This window comes from Protopterus annectens, chromosome 7.part0 (assembly GCF_019279795.1).
Source record: "Protopterus annectens isolate FY-2018-M chromosome 7.part0, PAN1.0, whole genome shotgun sequence".
In the NCBI taxonomy this organism is placed as follows: Eukaryota; Metazoa; Chordata; order Ceratodontiformes; family Protopteridae; genus Protopterus; species Protopterus annectens.
This window is the reverse complement of record NC_056739.1, coordinates 71,263,203-71,283,198: the sequence shown is the minus strand read 5'-3', so window position 1 is coordinate 71,283,198 and position 19,996 is coordinate 71,263,203. Positions and strand designations below refer to the sequence as shown.

Genomic DNA, 19,996 nt, shown 5'->3' with positions numbered 1-19,996 from the left:
AGACTGTGGAACGAGTCCTAACTGTTAAAATAATGTTGCTTCTCTAAACCTGAAGATTAAAATCACTGAATTATAACCTACCCACTCTTGCCATCCATGTTAATAAAATTTTATAGCAATGGGTCACACTAAAATACAAAGTAGATGACAATTGATTTGGCTTCTTAGCACAGCTTACACATCTAAACTGTTATGTCAATAAGTTCAGCCACTGTATAGTAACATTTCTTGGTCATAGTATGTTTGGAATTCTGTTTTATTAATTTGTCCCATTTCTTTCCTTAAATTAGTAAAAGTACCCTGTTCAGTACGTCACACCACAAACTACTATGAATTATTCAAATAATACAGATCCTTGACTAATGCTTATGGAATGTTCACTTCATTACTTGTTTATTATAACCTTTTTCATCATATCTGCCTTTTCCCCTTTTATTTATTTTTTTTACTTTTCTGTACAAACTAATTCAGCCAAGCATAAGTGGGACAAAACTCCCAAGTTATTTACTAACTGATTCCTCACTGTAGTGCTCTTACTGCTCTCTGAGTTTGCTTACCTTTTTTCTCTCATACTACCTCTCCCTCGCCTTTCTTTCCATGTCTTCTCAATCCATCTTTTTTTCTATAGTTTTTACGTAGCTTATCACAGAAGCTTATCCCATAACTTAAATTTCTTCCAAGAGAATGGCTGCTTTTTCTTGTATGTACTTGTGATTTTCAGCTCTGTACCTGTCTTCTAGATTACCATTTGACCTTGAAGTCTCTTTTCGGTTTTCATCAACTTTTGTCTCCTTTTTTTGACAAATTATGTACTGTAGAAGGATGCTTACTTCTACAATGTCCAGTTCTTTGTTTAATATCATCTGTTTCTCCCCCCCTTTCACAGTTTGGGAGTCCTGTGTCTTATCTATTCTTCTGTTAGATTCCCATGTCGTTTCAGTACCTTCAGATTGTTCTTTTCCTTTTGGGCTCCTTTATTTTGAAGATTTTGCACCTTATTTCTTATTCAGCAAGGAATTCAGTTCTTCATTTGTCTTTCAATAAGTCCTCTCACCTCGCCATAAAGTTATTAATATTGATGAATACATGCATGCTGCTGTTCCCTTTTATTTACTTCTGATCTTACTGAATATATCTTTGCCTTGCTTGAGTAACTTCTTTCCAAAATTCATATATATATTTTTTATTTATCAGCTTCTTCTTTTACTTTCTAGTTCCTGCTTATGTAGACCAGCCATTCTTTTGTCGGGTATGAATGCATATGCTTTACCACGCTTGTGCCTTTGTTCAGATGTTTCTCGATCTGAATTCTGTACATTCCATCATGTCTTTTCTAAAAAAAAAAAAAAAAAAACACGTCTGCATAAACATTTTACGTATTTCATTGCTAGTGCCAAACTTCTAAAACATTCTGTTTAGTTATACATTTGTTTTATGAAAGCAAAGCAGGGCACCAAGTTGCTGAAGAGACCTTTTGTAATCGGGTGACTAATTAGATTACCTTTTGTTATAAGGAAGGCAATGAGACTTTCATTAGTGAGGTTATGGATCACTTTAGCAGTCAGAGACCTTCTCCAAAAAATGGTTCTGCATAGAAAACTTACAAGGCTGCCCCTTGGACAGATATTCACACATTTTCCAAATGTTACAAATTGAATGTCCAATCTAGAAATAAAACTGGGTTTGCTTTGGCTGTTCTGTGGGGCATGTCCTTTCATGTGATCTGAAGCTATGCATCGTGGTATTGTGTCATTCATACTGTGAATTCTTGCAACAAGAATGATCTTAATGAAGAACATAGTACATTTGTGAGGTTTACTCCTCACCATAGCTGTAACTGTTTGAGCAATGGGCTCACTGCTGCTGAACAGGCTTTTTCCGTTCATCCTCACACTCCTACACTTATGGGTCTTGTGGTTTTTGCTTACGGTTGTTTCTTTACCAGTTACAGACTTTATATGTATCTTTGTTTATTTTACTGAATTATAATAGGTTAACCTATAATTATAAGAGGTTAACCAATAATGCATTGCGCATTTGATCCTGATTCCTTATATACTTAACTGTAGGTGTAGTGGAATATGTTGATTTATTTTTTTTCATGTACTGGCCTTAGTGGGTGTTTTCTGACTTGTTTCAAACTATCATGGATCCTCTACTGTTCTGCAAGAGCATTTGTCAGTGTTATTTCTCTGTTTGCCATTTCTTGAGCACCAGAACCAAACAGAATACGGTATGCAGCTGCTGTCTGTTTGTAACTGAGCTTCCCCTGATGGACATGGTGTGAGATTGCAGCCATACAGCCATAATGATGTTTGGCTGCTGAAGAGATTCAGCTAGAAGATCAGCATCCACATTCAGTAACATCCCATTCGTGCTATGACTTCTTGTCTCAGTTACTCTGTTATTTAAACATCTGTTGTTATGGTGAGTGCACCCCATTACTGCATTTTCTTGAAAAAGAAATGCCATAGTAGACACTTATCACAGTTAAGAAAAAGGATGAATGGCACTTAGTTAACAAATGACAGAGGATTGCAGGTAGGCGTCTTGTAAGAAGTGATGATCAGAGCACATGTACAGTTGATTAAACTGTATTTTTACAGGTGAGTAGACAGAGTTTCTTGGATGGTAGGAGGTGCAGTTACCAATAGTGTGATGGCATAAATGACAGAGCTATGTTTATCACCATGATACAGAATTATGGAGCTCTAACTTCCTTCAGTTGGCATTCCTCAGATGAACTCATAGCTCAACCACATCAAATCTTGGAAACACCATCTGGTTTGCAATGCTTTATGAAAGTGTTTTTTTTAAACACCTTTATTGAATTATCACTTGTGACATAGACAAATTTACATTCATATAAAAGTAATTAAACTATATTAACATAAACATTATACTTCACATATATTGCTATATATCATATAACCCAAACAATATTACATAAATTATTCAAGTCTTTCCTTTTTTTAACAAGAAACATCTTTATTAAACCATCTCTTACTGAAAGTGTTGATAGTAGAATATGCCAGCCTTGCACAGATAGCGACAGAAGCAGTCCTGCTGAAAAATACAGCAGATGTAGTAGCATCTTTATGAAATAAGCCCCAGCTTTCCGTAAGCTAGTCTACCTATTCAATAATAATAGACCAGCAGACCAACTGGAAACAGCTTGCCAACGAGCCTGTGTACCTGTTTTGTGTGAAGCAATCAAAGCACAAAGTTAGCCTGATTCCTGAAATCTCTGGTCCTGGTAATTTATGTGGACAGTTTCAGGATCCAGCCTATGAAATGTATGTGCACTCATATTTTACTGATGAAGGTAGATGGAAAGAAGTTGAATATTTTGGTTTAGTGAACTGTCCAATACCATTAGCCATAAAGGAAAGATTAGTAGAAAAGAACTACCGTATGCTTGTGAAAGACATTTTATGGCTCCAAACATAGCAGAGTTTGCAACTCTAGCCATTTTGACTAAGGATTATTACCAAATAAATAAAGGTAGAATTAGTGCATGCTGTGTACAAGAACCCAATGACTCAAGTACGAACAGTATTTGGTCTCATGGAGGGGATCCCAGTGAGTGTGGGTGTGCACCAGGGTTCAGCTCTGAGACCACTGCCATTCATAGATGGACTACATTAGTAAGCTGGTTGGAGAGACAGATCAACAAAGTTGCTGTATGCAGATGATGTGGCATTACAGGCAGACTCTGAGCAAGAACTTCAGCAAAGGATATGGGAATGGAATGCAAAACTGAAAGCACATGGGGTGAAACTAAGTACAGATAAGACCACTGTAATGGCAGCAGATGGTGGAGTTTGGAAGAAGCTGAGAATTGAGATAGAAGGGAAAATAGTGAACCAGGTTATTAGCTTCAAGTATCCGGGAGGGGTGGTTGAGGAGAAGGAAGTCTGAATGAGGAGGTCACAGTTAATAACAGAGGGGCTGAAGCCAACAGGCACAGAGTATCAGGTGTAGGATAAGAAAGAAAATGCTAATGAAGCTGAAAAGTAAGGTGTACAAAACAGTGGTATGACCAGTATTTCGGTATGGTACAGAAACCTGGGCAGTAAAACCAGAGCAGATGAAGGAGCTAGAGGGGCTGTAGATGAAGTGCCTGAGATAGCTGGTAGGATGCACACTGTGGGACAGAAGAAGAAATGAGGACAAAAGAGCAGAAGCCAAAGTACTTCCAATTGCAGAAAAGATCAAAGAGAACACATTAAGGTGGTTTGGGCACATGTGCAGAAAAGCGGAAGACAATCTGATAAAGAAGATTTTGGACAGACAGAAAGAATGTAAAAGGAAATTAGGGTGTCTAGCAAAGAGATGGATGGATTGTATGAGAGAAGATCTGCAACAGTCAGGCATGAGTGTCAAGAAAGGCAGGAGGGTGGCATTGAATAGAGAGAGATGGTGACACGACACACCAACCCCATGTAGAAAATGGGAAAAAGGGGGTTGATGATAGTGATGAAAGGACTTTTTGCTAAGAAAGAAATCTGAGGGGAACCAAGTATGTTGGTTGAAAAGGTGTTTTGAGAAATGTTTCTGTAGAAAATTAATAGCCTAGCTTTACAGCAGATACTTCTTAGGAAGCTTCTTGCAGAAGACTTCCATAAGAAACAAATTGACAGTGGGCCTAGAAAATGAAGATCTAAAGGAAGATGACCAGTGGCTCATAATTAGTGGGTAAGAAAAACCCTCAAAAACATACAAGGGACGTATCTGCAGTGATACTACATGACATCCATCACATCAAAATGAAAATCGTCCAAGCTGTTAAGTAACATTTTCTAGAAGAAACTTTCTTGACCTGTTGGAGGACTCAAGAAAGATATACAGACTCTTCAGTGACACATAATTCTTCAAAGCACATAGGTTCATAGGTCAGTACTAGGCTATCAGTCTGCAAATTATTACAAGCCTTGCCAAAAATCAGAAGTCAGAATCAAACCCTGCAGCCTGTATCTCTGAGGTAAAACACCTTAACCAGTATGCCAACTGCCTCTCCAAACACTGTCAGTTTATGGAACTAGAGCAGTTACTCACTTCTGCTCTTTGGGCTAGACACAGACACAATTGACTGCAGTGAGAACAGAACCCCTACCTATCAAAATACACAGACTACAGAGTTCAGTATTTTATGCAAGCACCACGTCACAGATCTTGTATATAACCAGTAGACTGAACTAGAGTTTATCAACAGACTTGTAACTTATCACTGAGGTAGTAGCATTTTTTTGTTTTGTTTTTTGTCATTCTTCATCTTGATCATCACGCTACCTCCACCATCTCAGCTGTCCTGTCATGCAAGTTCTATCCTGGTGGCCACCCTAGTGTTCCATCACTGTGAGGGTCTGCCTTCTATGAGAGCTCCTAGGGTAGGCTATTAGGGTCATTGGGCATGCTGAATAAGTGAGTGAGACGAGCCAGCAGAGAAGCTGTCACACTTCTGTGGGGTGGCTACCATTTGGTCTAATCCCCACCCTTGTACTGATAGCATCACTGCAGGCTGGATGGGCAGTGTTAGTATTATGCTCTGCTTGTCCCTGCCCCAGGTGTAGGAAAGCTATGCCTTCTCTGTTCCCTCAACCCTTCTGCCAGGTATCCCGTTTCTCTGTGTCCCAGCCTCTGCCAGGGCTCACATGTGGATGCTCACCACAAACCTCCTCCCAGGATGGGTACTCCTGTCTGTTCTCTTGCTCTGTTAAGCATCTTAGCTTATAATTGAATTCAAGTAACCTGGGCTGTAGTGAAGACTTTATCCTTGTACTCCACTGTATCAGTGCTACTGAGGTAGTTTTAAAGCTAGGGGTGTAGCGGATACAGTTCCATGTAGCCAAGTATGTGAAGGAACCCCCCCCCCAACATTTTTTTTATCTTTCCTCAAGCCCAAGCCCTGGTCCCTTTGTTCCACTGCACCAGGAGCCAGAACTTCCTGGGCTAGGCAAGAGCATTTTGTCCCAGTTGATCAAGCATAGGAGTCTAAATCAGTTCATCCACCCTATAATGAGAATCAGATAGTATGGAGTAGGCCAGGTTGATGGTGCTGTCAGATGGCCAACCCACTGGTCTGACATAGTACCCCTTTCCCTTACAGAAGCCTGTCCTGACTCTTATGCATGCTTCCCAAGAAGGATAAGTGTGTTTCCACATGCTGAATTCCCCTCATTACTGTGTGACTTGCTGCATGGAATGAGACATCTAGTGCTCCTGCTAAGTGTTACCCATATGGTGAGTCAGGGACACCTCACTGTAGTCAGGACATCCTTCTACTCCTGGACCTGGCTGATGTTGATGTATTTTTGATAAGTGCTATTTGGTTAGCTTGTCTCAACCAAATGGGTGTAGATGTTTTCATTTCTGTGGAAGTATACCATATCCCCGACAAAACCGTCTCACTTAGAATAATTTTTTACAACTCACTGCTTGTGAGGTGGATTTAGTCTAAGCACCGATGAAGAACTCTGTCTTGTTACTAAAAGGAAAGATCCTCTCTGAGAAGATAGTGAAGGAACAGAATAAACTCCATGAAGTGAGAGAACCTGTCTGTCTGTGACAAAATATTTGCAATCAAAATCAGCTCTGTCTTTTTTGTCTTTTCACATGCATTAATTTGGATTGTCTGATGTAGACTAATTGGGAAAAATGCATGCAGTAGGCAGTACCCCCCCCCCCCCCCCCCACACACACACACACACACACACTCCACCAAGTTCTTGAAAGGGCATCCTGAGTGCTGGATGAGAACTTGAGTAGCTAACTGAGCATTTTCTGTGAATGTGGATAGTTTTGAATGCAGTCATCTTGGGCTAGAATCAGGCATTAAAACACAGGAAAATGGACTGACCATTTGTATTTCAGAGGCACTGCTTGTCTGAGAGTGTCTACCAGAGGTTGTCCATATCTGTAAGGTTATCGTTGTATATTAGAAAACTTATGAACATACCTAGATACCACTTGTTTATGGTAATCTACACAGGTAGTACGCGTGTATGTTGCTGTGGTTATCAAGTACCCAACATTGCAGCTGAATTGTCTGTGCTAATCAGCAAAACTCGTGGTTGTGGGTACCTCGTGTATGTCATTAAAGTTAAAAGAACTGCTAACTTTCCTTGTAGGATGATGAGCATTTTCTTACAGCAAAGCAGCCAAATCTCTCATAAGACAAGAACTTTAATGTGTATTTTTGCTGGAATGTGGCATATAAAACTGTTTAGGTTTGTATTTTTAAGGTAAATAATCAGATATGAGGTAATTATAGTATTTGTTGGTATTAATGTGGCATGTTTTAATCAGCAGGGATTAATACAATCCTTTTTGTATGTTGGTGACTGCATAGCAGCTTGGGCAGTTAACTTATAGGATGTGTAACATATTGGGCAGTTAACTTGTAGGATGTGTATCATACTGGGCAGTTAACTTATAGGATGTGTAACATACTGGGCAGTTAACTTATAGGACGTGTAACATATTGGGCAGTTAACTTATAGGATGTGTAACATATTGAGCAGCTAACTTATCGGTTGTGTAACATAGTGGGCATTTAAATTACAGGATGTGTAACATATTGGGCAGTTAACATATCAGATGTGCAACATATTGGGCAGTTAATTTATAGGCTGTGTAACATATTGGGCAATTAACTTATAGGATGCATAACATATTGGGCAAGTAACTTATAGGATGCATAACATATTGGGCAAGTAACTTATAGGATGAGTAACAGATTGGGTAGTTAACTTATAGGATGTGTAACATATTGGGCAGTTAACTTATTGGATATGTAACATATTGAGCAGTTAACTTATCGGATGTGTAACATACTGGGCATGTAACTTACAGGATGTGTAACATATTGGGCAGTTAACTTATCAGATGTGTAACATACTGGGCAGTTTACAGGATGCATAACACATTGGGCAATTAACTTATAGTATGAGTAACAGATTGGGCAGTTAACTTATAGGATGTGTAACATATTGAGCAGTTAACTTATAGGATGTGTAACATACTGGGCATTTAACTTACAGGATGTGTAACATATTGGGCAGTTAACTTATCAGATGTGTAACATATTGGTCAGTTAATTTATAGGATGTGTAACATATTGGGCAATTAACTTATAGGATGCATAACATATTGGGCAAGTAACTTTTAGGATGAGTAACAGACTGGGCAGTTAACTTATAAATATTCTAAATAACTTAGATCCTGTATGAGTAAAATGAATCAAAACCAACCATGCTAACTGGCTAACTAGAGCCACAAAACATCTTATGACAAACAGAGATAGAGCATGGAAACTCTGGCATAAAACCAAAAATCCTGCTCACCTCCTAGAATTTAAACAACACCAAAATCAAGGCAAACACTTCATAATCAGAGATAAGAAAAATGTCTACCTCACATCCCAAAATGTAAATAACGCTAAGAAATTTTGGGGTACCATCTCTAGTTTACTGCATCCAGGTAGCAAAAACAACCCATGCCAACATCCAGACAAATCCCCCAATGAAATAGCGGTTCTATATCAGAACATCGAAGTATTAAAACTTAGAATGTTCTGATATCGAACACTATTTAGCGAAAGCTAAGAATAGCGAAGCTGCAGAACAGCAAATTCTTTCCTCTGGAAAGAATTCGGTTGGCCGTTTCTGTGGCTTCGCTATTCTTAGTGCCGTGGTGGAAAGTTACGGGTTGGGTTCATGTAAGTGTGCGATTGTTTGTACGTTAGGATTAGGGGCGGGTTAAGTGAGTTAGGGTCCATATTGGGACCTCTCCTTTTTAGCATATTCATTAATGACTTCCACTCCACCCACCCCTAAATCCTGTAATACAGTACGCAGACCATTATCTGCATTGCTGACTCTGCTGATGAACTCCTAGCTAGGACCCAACATGCTTTCTCAATCACTGAAGAATGGATGAATAACAACCATCTAGCCCTTAACCCCAGCAAAACTAACCTGGTTCTATTCACCCCCAAAACAACAACCTCCCCCCTAAATAGAGCAGATTTTAATATCTATTCACAAAACAAAACCTGCATTAGAGCAGTATCACAAACTAAACTTCTAGGAATTATAATAGACGAACACTTAACCTTCAATCTACACATCCAAAACTGCATAAAAAAAAAATCAGAAACTAGGTACCCTCTATAAGCATAAATTGTACCTCACACCCACTGCTAGGCAAACCCTTGCACTGTCCTGTTTGCTTCCTTCACTTTTATACAGTGCCCATTTGTTCACTAACATCCAAAGTTCCTTAAAATCCAAGATCGAGTCCTGTTATAACAAGGTTGCCAGGTTTGCTACCAACAAAACTTACTCCTTCCATCATTGCATCTCCCTACGCAAACTAAAATGGCTCGAACTTCCCCATCACCTAACCTACTTGCAGTTAACCACAGCTCACAATATCATTACCAAACTTTTCAATTGTCCATCCCTCGCCTCCCTGTTGACTCTCCATAAGCCCGCCCGACAACTCAGATCTGAAAATCAGTTCCTTCTAAAAGTGCAGATACCCACTGTAGCAGTTGGTCAATCTCTCTACTCATGTACCATTGCTAAAACTTGGAATTCCCTATCACATATCCTTCAAAAAGTCTCTAAAACAGCATCTCTTAGCCCTATGGCAATGTACATGTGGCTACGACTACAGAGCATCTTCCCCCACCTGATCTCACTAAATTTTTTCTCCCCTCTGCTTAACAGTTGTGCAACTATCGCTTGCTGTCTTCACTCTACAGTATCCAAAGCAGATGATATATTGTACTTTGTATATTTTGTATATAATGTATACTGCCTTTGTTATTCTAGCTAGAAATTTATAATAAGATTGTATGTCTGTTTTTTAAAGTTGTTATCTCTCTATGTATGTAGAAAATGTGATTGTATTTAAATCTCTTTTGTATGTGGAGCTTTTCTCCCTGGGCCTCCACTGAATATGGGCACTTTTTGGCCCAGTGGACCATCCCAGTAAACAAATGCAAATAAATAAACAAATAATAAATAAATAATATTGAGCAGTTAACTTACAGGATGTGTAATATATTGAGCACTTAACTTATAGGATATGTAATATATTGAGCACTTAGCTTATAGGATGTGTAATGTATTGGGCAGTTAACTTATCAGATGTGTAACATACTGGGCAGTTAACTTATATGATGTGTAACATATTGGGCAGTTAACTTACATGATGTCTAACATACTGGGCAGTTAACTTAACGGATGTGTAGCATATTGGGCAGTTAAATTATAGGATGTGTAACATACTAAGCAGTTAACTTATAGAATGCATAACATATTAGGCAGTTAACTTATTGGATGTGTAACATATTGGGCAGTTAACTTATTGGATGTGTAACATACTGGGCAGTAAACTTATCGGATGTGTAACATACTAGACAGTTAACTTATCGGATGTGTAACATATTGGGCAGTTAAATGATAGGATGTGTAACATACTGAGCAGTTAACTTATAGAATGCATAACATATTAAGCAGTTAACTTATCGGATGTGTAACATATTGGGCAGTTAACTTATTGGATGTGTAACATACTGGGCAGTTAACTTATTGTATTTGTAATGTACTGGGCAGTTAACTTATCTGATGTGTAACATATTGGGCAGTTAACTTATCGCATGTGTAACATACTGGGTAGTTAACTTATTGGATGTGTAACATATTGGGCAGTTAACTTATAAGGTGTGTCACATACTGAGCAATTAAATGATAGGATGCATACCATATTAGGCAGTTTATCGGATGTGTAACATATAGATCAGTGGTGTAGCAGTTACCTTGTGCTACAGCAAGTACAATTATAGTGAATGGCTTTTCATTTTGTTGTTTTCATTGTAGGTGGATAAAATCATGTTAGCATGCATTGCATGAGAACGGGATGTGCAATGCATTTCTCTATATGCTTTTTCCCACAAGAGTGAAGTTGGTATATACAAGGAGGAAGTGAAGGACAAAGCCCTCACACAAAGGCATTTTGGGACTTTGTCCCATACAGAAATGTTTTTTTCTCTTTTAATTGTGTTTTCATTTTATAAACTGTTTCAAGATTTAAAAAAAAAATGATGAACTGTAACTCATAATGAAGTGATTCAGATTAACACAGGTACAGCTGGAGTGAGAGGCACTCTCTGATTATCTGGTAAGGGGTTCTGGCACATGTACATGTAGGCAGCACTGACATCATGTATATGTGGTGATGGCTGAACTGTTGCCTGGCTAGGTTTATTGAGTAGGTTGATGGACTGGACCACTGGCAGTGAATCTTTTTCAGATAAAACAGAGTTACAAAGTACATTATAAAATGATATCTTTGCAAATTAAAACTCACATGTTTACAGATATAGATTCTGTAGTTGCAGTAACATAGCAGGGAATGTAAACCATGGTAGTGTAGGACATATGAGAGGAAGACCATTGTTGGTAGATACCTTACACAGATGATTGAGGAGCATAAAAATACATGCAGATGAGTATATGGTGTGCAGAATAACAGAGAATTGAAAAGCTGGGTAGCTGCACTCATGAACAGATAAGATTAATGGAACAAAAAGTGAATGTAGACAGTGAACTCATATATGTGGACATACCTGCATATTACTTTTAGAACAAATCTGAGTTTCTTGGCTAAAAGACCAGTTTATTTTGTTAAATTGCTATGTTCAGTAGTCAAGTAATAGGCAAGCCAATGTACACATTAATGTGCTTTAGCATTTCTCCTCCTGAGGTCGACTGTCTCAGTCTTTTTTGCATGACAATATTACAAAGTACAGCATAGTCAGAGTGTGTGCCCTATTGCTGTTGTAATTGGATAATTTCTAATTGTAATGCTACTGATTTTTATGTGGCCGACCTAAACATGGAAGTGTTATTGTGCAATTACATCCCTGTGTCTTTAGTTGTTTAGCTGTTCAGATCTCTTGAATTTATAGAACCATTAGTAATGCAGCCTTATTTCTCACTGTAGACTACACAATGTCATGTTGATTATAGTGCTCAGTGAGCATGTTTTTGGATGCTTCCTCATATTCAACCATGTCATTATTTGTCATGAACTTTGGTTCTGCTTCCAAGTAAATACGTATGATTTGCATTGCTTTTCTCCTACAGCTACCACAATGGACTTGGAGCGAATCAGTGAACAAGCAGAAGCAATGTTTGGAGTGGGGTAAGTAGATTTTAGTTTTCTTAATAACTGCATAAATCTAACTTATAAAGCTTGTTGTAAAAGTTGTAAAAATGATTTTCAGGTTTGACATTTCATCTATGACAGACTTTGTGGATAGATCTTTTTTGTCCATTTAAGTAAATTATCTGTATTAAAAACAAACAAAAAAATTGGTTAGTGTTAGAAAAGGGTTCCTATTAGAACCTCGAATGCTTGAAATGTCGAACGTCATATGGTCAACATTTCAAGTGTTCGAAGGTTAAACATAATGGCGCCGTTCAGTGCAGAATCGGAAAATTTCCCTTTCCTGCACGGTTAAGGTAAGTTTTTTTTTTGTTTTTTGTTTTTTATTATATATTCAAACTTTCGAACTTCGATCATATGTTGTCGAACATATGGGATTCAAAGTTTTGAAAGTTCGATTATATAATATAGACCCAGAAAATGATGTGTTCTTGTGCAGGTCTTCATGTAAAAACTGATTTCTCAAGTACTGTCCTGACACTGGAATGAGAGGACTGGTACCTTTTGCACCCTCTAGTGACAACAAAGAAATCCACACAGCTCGAGCTTTTCCCTACCCATAACTTCTTGCTTCTTCTGCCTTCACCAGATCGTATTACCTCCATTTAGAAAACTATGTCTTCTGTTCAGCTCAAGCATTTTAGAAACATTCTTTGGCAGCTTAGCTAAGTGATAATTTACATCGTCTGTGGTTATTTAGCAGCCTATTACACAGAAATATAGTTGGTAACCTCCAACATGCTTTAGTATTGTCTTTTTGTTGTTTTTTTCTACCATTTGTTGCTCATCTCCCTCACTACCCAGTCAGTTCTTAGGCTATTGGCCTACTTACTCTACATTTTTTCATTGAACTTCCTTACAGTCTAGGGTTATTAGCCTAGGTGAGGTCAGTGGGTTGTTTTTAGAAGATTTCTAGTAGTTGTGTTTACAGATGTGGCAGTGATATGGATAAGGAGGGAAGGCCAGGGTTTAAGAAGTACAAGTGAAGTGTGCATTAGCGGGCATAAGATCCCACCACAGGACCACACAATTCTTGGCTGGTTGGCTTAGGAGGGATTTACTTATATGTCTGCCCCTTGTGTCAGAATTTTAGTGTCAGATTTCTGTCTGAAAGAATGAATATAAATTAGTAGTCAAAAGCCTAATACCAGCACACTTGGTGATAGTCACACCCTCCTTGGCCCTAATGCCTTACAAGGACAAAAAGAAAGAAACAATAAAGAAATATTGAAAATCAGCTAATTCTAGAAAAATTAGTTCAGCTAAAGTACCTGTTTTTTTTCTTCTGCAGTGTCTAGTGAAATTGTTTGTGTGGTCACTCCAACTAAACCTCTTCACCTCACAGGCAAGATTCCTTGGGCCTTATGGAGCCCTCTACCCTAGATGATGTTCAGGCAGTTTTACCTGCAAGAAAGAGTGTTCTCAGGTGGTATCTTCCAGGCCACCCTTGATGGCCTCTGCTAGGTTCCACATGTGTCTCAGCACCCCGACCCCACTTGATTGGGAGCACATGATGTTGGCTTTTGTTAAGGTTCAGCTTTGTTATGGTGTAGTCTCAACTCTGTCAGTTGCTTTTCTGGGCCGAGACATTTCACAGACCATCCCTGCTTCTATTTCTTCTCTGGGCCCAGTTTCCGCACTGGTAGTGCAGGAATCAGCACCATCTGCCATGTTGGATCCCTCAGCTTGGGTAAACCTCATGTTTCCTGCACTGATGATTTTTGGCATTGGTGGTATCAAGCTCCATGCCCCTCAGCTTTGACAGTAACTAGGCTCCAGGACATCAACAACGAGTCTTCATCTCCAGGAGTGTGTTGGCACCAATGGCTTCAGTGACATTCTTGGCATCAGAGCACTCACTGTTCAACACGTCAGTCCCAAAGATCCCTGATTTAGCTTCAGCCTCAGAGTCTTTGGCCAGTGGTCAGTATGGAGCCATCTGGTTTGGCACTGGCACTGGTACTGACCTTGTCGGCTTGAAGGATTTTGGTCCCTGTTATTTCAGTGGATAATTCTGTGCAGAAAGGAGCTGCTGTTAGCTCTCTCATGCCAATTATGTTAGAAGTTCCAATTCCACCCCAGATACCATCAGAGTCAAGACTTCAAATCAACCATCTTTGAAACTCCCTCAGCACTAGAGAAGTTCTTGGCCAGCACTGGGGAGACCTAGAGGTCACTTTCCCATGGGAGTTCAGATGAGGACTCCCATTACAGCCTCTTGAGGAAGCACCTGGACTCCCCCCTGGATCTACCATTCTGGATGAATGCGAGGGTTTCCCAAAATCCCATCCTGAGGTTCCTATCTTCAGTGAGATCCTGGAAATGATGAGGCAGAGGGGATCTTGGCCCACTGTTCCCATCTGCCCTGAGGAACAGATCTTACAGGCCTTTAACACTTTATCTTTAGCTGCATCTGTGGTACCTCCCCCAGATAAACTTCTAAACATGATCTGTGCCAAGGTTTGGAAAGAGACCAATGTAAAGAAGCCCATCCCCAGAAACCACACGGTGTACTGCATACTACCAAATACAGACCATATTGGAGCAAAGGGCCTCTTGCTGATTCCATTGTGGTGGTTGCTACCATGAATGAGGACATTCCAAAAGATGCCCAGGCCATTCATTTTCTTAACAAGGAGTCCGGGATAATGGATAGACTTAGCAAGCATGTATATACATCTAGTACAATTTTCAGTCAGACCTCTAAACTACATAGCATATATGATTCATTTTTAGAGTGAGAGAGAGAGAGAGAGATCAGCCAGAAGGCAGCCAAAAATCTGAAAAAGCTGCCATCTGAAGAGCTGCAGTCCAACTGGAACACCTGGTGGCCACAATCAGTACACATTTCTTCCTCTCAATGTGTCTTTTTCACAATGCCAGTGATAGAGCATCCAGATTTGCAGAGTCAGGTCTAACTATGAAGTGATAAGCCTGACTGCAGCTTATAGATTTTCCAGACCACTTTGAAGAGGCTTTCATCAATGCCCCCTTTAATGGTAATTCTGTATTTGGGCAACAAGTCAAAGACAGTCTATCTATATCTGAACAGGAAGTCAAGATACTCACTACTGTTAGTGTGAAGTTTGTTGACCCAACAAGGACCTTTTAGAGGAATCAGAAAGGGGCCAGGAATCTATGTTTTTGCTGATCCCAACAGCCCCAGCACAGGCAGCAGCAGGACAGAGGTTCTCTGGACAGAGGAGAATTGCTGTCTGGACACCATCTTAGAGGGAGAGGTGGTCTCAATAACAAGAGGGATAGAGGTTCCTTTAGAAGCTTTAGCCCCTGCATCCCCTGAAGGTTTGCCCATCTGGGTAGCATTTTTGAGCAGTGTGGAGGTCATTGATGAATATGTTGAAAAGTATGAGGCCTAATATAGAGTTTTGTGGGACAGCAATACTTATTTGCAAGAATGTGTAGAAATAATTTTTCCATTTAACATTGCAGTGAAGAGTTGGTGATCCTTAATGATGACAGTGGTCTGGAATACTGGAATAGAGATTTACAGTCTACTGAGATAGTCATCAGTTAAATGATGGATAATGTAATTACATTTGAATGTATATTTAGGTAAATACAGAACTTGGGTTTATATGCAACAGTGATAAGCCCAGTGCAGGAACCCTCTATAACTGTAGTGCTAAGTTTATTTGTAGCATCTGTGGACTAAGATGTGCAATTTAATTCAGCTAGGTGTTGCTGCAAGCTACTTTGAGGGTGCTTGGCTGTGTTTGTTATACAGCTACGTGCAGCTTGCTGCATCTGTACATAGCAAGAACCTGTTTATCATAGGATTTGGGTAAGTAGGTTATATTAGGAAAAGTTACAACTGAAAGTACCTGAGTCTATGGATTGCACATTTCAACCATACATGCAGTAAAAGAACCAAGAAAAAAACAGCTAAAGCTCTAACCAGTAGTGTATGTCTTCTCCCAGAACTGCAACATTTACCCTTTTGATACTAAAATAACTACTGTAAGCTGTACATGACTCACACACCTGCCCAAAACTGATGTCTGCTGCAGCTCAGAAAGTTGACCAAGAACATAGTAGTTGAATGTAACATTATAGATTGTAGCAGTTGAATGCAACATTACAGATTAACTCAGTAGTACAGAAGCTACTTGCAATGCAGTGCAAATTGTAAAACTACGTCAAATCTGATATCTTTTTCATCCGTTCCTCAACTGAGTTTTGGATCCAATGTTGGATCCGTACTCAGCCACATCATTAGACTTTAGGCTCCATAGCTGAAGCTCCTCCCCTTACCCACAATCCCCCTCTCCTCAGTTACCTTAGATCTTGTTTAAGATTTCAGCATTTGGACATGGTCACTGTTAGCTCGAGCAGGTCATAGTTGATAAGTACTTTTTGGCAGGATTTTGTCATACCTTTCTCTATTTCATTCCTCCACTATTTAAAAAAATAAAAGAGAGAGCTTTACCGTATTTCTTTTGTGAGCATTTTTAAATCCTTTCCCTTTCTTGTCAGTGTAGCATTGGGCCGTGACCCCTTGGTCCCTTCCTTTTGCTGCCTAATTGTTGGAACCTCTCTATTAATATTGTTGGCATTCATTGATTACTATCTGTATATATTTAAATCTTTACCTTTATAAGTTCTAAATTTGCCATTACTGGAATTTTTTTCACTGATTTTCTTCTTGTAGAAGGCATGTCAGAAAAAACACTGGATTTAAGAAATGCTCCTCATGCAGCCACAACATTATTGAGTGCTTATAGTGCCTGGGAGCATGACATTTAAATACTGAGTGTGAGATTTAACTGTAACCATAGGGCTCTTGTGGAAAGAAAGAATAAGTTGATTTCGAAGGGTCTACTTCCTTTATCTTCTTCAGCCTCTGGAGCTCCATCCTCTTCAAAAGAATACTCAGGAGAGGTAGTGGACAAAACCAAAGCATCAAGGAGCATTCCTCTAATCACTGTCCTCCCTCAACCTCTTTGGGCTCAGCTGTGCCCGAGAAAAATCTCCAAAACCTTGGATCCGTCAGCTTCTTCTGGTCCGACCCCCAGCAAAATTGAAATCCTCAGATCCTACTACATCCTTGGATCCAACTCAATCAAAATAAAATTCACCTCAATCCACTTTCAAGTTTTTGTCTGAGCCATTGACTATGAGGATGCACTCTCCTTTTCTGCAGGACATGCTTCAAAGATTAACCTGTCCATTCAACCTCGTCCTCCTCCCTCAGGTCATCTAGGAACCTTACAGAAGTGGATGTTGACAGGATGATGAGAAAGTTTCTTAGAACCCACATTCAGATGGATGTTATTCCATCTTCATCTCCCATCGGATCTGTGAGCCTACCTCCTGTACAACCCCAGCCTTTGACTCCTACACCAGTCTGTCCTGTGGTTTCAGAGTTTTCAGACCCAAGACTTCTGAGCTTGTCCATGTTGGATCTGAAGGCCTGGCCCTCTACAACTCCAACATGTTCTCTGACCCAGATGGCTCTAACTCTGTTGGATTCAGAAGTGTCTTGGAGTCATAGTGTCAGCACCAGATCTTGGGGGTTGGGTTTGACTCTGATGTTCTCAGGGCCATCTCTTCCTCTTGGAGTCTTGGTGCTAGACAGTTCAGTTCCACCCCCTGCATTGTGGCTGAAGCCTTGGGAAATTGAGTTTGGTCCTGTAAAGTCATCTATGGATCCTGTCCAGTGGAGACTTGGTTCTCCTTTGGCTTAAGTCTTTGATGTAGTGGAGAGAGCTTTCTCCACCTCAGTGAAAAAGACATCTTTGTCCCCCTTGGGTCCACCCCATCCTCAACTGTCTGCTGTGGACTCTGGGTCATTTCATCATGTAAAAAACATCAAAAACGAATGGACCAGCACCAAAATCCACAATTTATTCAATAAATAAAAATATAACTGTGGGCTTAAACTCCCATTAATGAATGTACATAATTCATAACACCCAAAGGGTGAAAAAACAAAAGCATACCGGTTTCAGCATATAGCCTTCATCAGTGCTACCTAGCTAAACATAAAACAAACAGTTTATGTACCATACAATCTAATTAGTGCACCACTCAAATAACCAATCACAATTGTTCATTAAGTCTTGGAGGGAATAAAGCACCTAATTTAATTATCCGACATCTTGCAAGTGTGAATGTATGGACACTGGGAACAATGGCTGCATTTGAACATACCACTAGGTGTGTTATCTGTTCTATCAACATCTCATTTCTAATAGGTTCTTAAAATATCTCCCCTTTCAAAAAAACTACCTTGAAATGATCCCAATTTTGTTTTAATGGTATCAGTACTAGAGATAACCAACCAATGACCTTTGATCACATCCAACACATCATAAATATGAGGGGCAAAGGTAACTATCAAAGAACAATTAAATGTGACATCATTCTCAACTACCCCACCTTTAGCATGCTGCCCATGAGTGGTATCAACCACCAATGGTGGAGAAGGTTTAGGAAATAATGGCTTAAAAATACCTTTAGTTCTCCTATCACATACCTCCACCTTCAAGTTGTCCAAGTGTTCAGTCGGGTAATCCCTTTTGATGAACATATTTAACAAAAAATTCAACTTCCTGCCCAAAAATGATGTCATCAGTGTTTGAAAAGGGGGGGTGGCAATTATCATAATGAAGGTAGGAGTTAGAGAAGGTAATCTTGGGATGGATAGAAGAGATATAACATTTATTGGTATAATCTTGGTAAGCTCGACATCCAAGTATGCTAGACAATCATTGCTTATAGAATGGGTGAGTCTAGAATTAATATATTTCAAGAAGTCATTCAATTTGACTTCAGTGTCCACCCAAACCAAAAAGATGTCATCCAAAAATCGTATATAGAAGTTCCAACATTGATTGAAGGGACTATTGAACGCAAAATGTTGTTCCCAATAAGCCATAACCAAATTTGCAAAACTGGGGGTGCAAGCCGCCCCTATCGGAACCCCACTCAACTGTTTAAATAACTGTCCATCGAAATATAAGTAGTTGTTAGTAAGAACCAACTCCATTAGAGTGACCACTGTATTCATAGTGTTTGAACACAACAAACCAATGTCAAAGAGCATATGCTCTGGCCAGTCCAAACCTTCACCATGAGGGATGACTGAATATAAATTTTGGACGTCTGTAGTGACCAATAAACAATTTGGAGAAAATTTCACCTGGGTTAATCTGCCCCCAAAAAACATGAGTCCTTAAAAACTTAATGGACCTTACCAACAGAGGGTTTCAATTTACTATCAACAAACTGCAATATAAAAACTTTTTGCTCCTGCAGGCATCAACAATAGGCCTCAAGGGTGGGTTATGGATATCCTTATAGATTTTTGGAATTCCGAATACCCTACCACTGCTTAAATAATCATATTGACAGGGGGTTATTTGACCTTTCATCAACATATCATATAGCCTAACATTAATTTTTGAATAGGCTATATTCAGTTCATTTCTAGAAACCTGACCATAGGTGTCGGAAAGCAGTAGATTAGACATTATGTTATTATAATCTGTATTTTCCATTATGACAATACCCCCACCCATGTCCGACTTCATTACCCTGATGTTTTTATTCCTGCATAAATCCCTAATCAGATTTTCTTCTATGACACTAAGGTTGTTAATAAATGACTTTGGGTTTGTGCTAGTATTAGCCCTTGAAAAATTCATATTAACAAACTCCACGTATATCATTTTCACATAGTTTTTCAAATAAACCAAGCCAACTGTTCAAAAGAGGATTAAACGTACGTGGCTTT

The 19,996-nt window shown here is 39.3% G+C and overlaps 1 protein-coding gene across 1 annotated transcript in view; it reads left to right on the top strand.

Moving 5' to 3' along the window:
- The window catches only part of ITPR3 (inositol 1,4,5-trisphosphate receptor type 3), a 2,403,054-nt gene that overhangs the window by 1,342,859 nt on the left and 1,040,199 nt on the right, over positions 1-19,996 (top strand). The window contains exon 24 of the mRNA XM_044076491.1: positions 12,159-12,216. Within this exon, the coding sequence (XP_043932426.1) occupies positions 12,159-12,216 (58 nt within the window). The remainder of the gene's footprint in view (positions 1-12,158; positions 12,217-19,996) is intronic.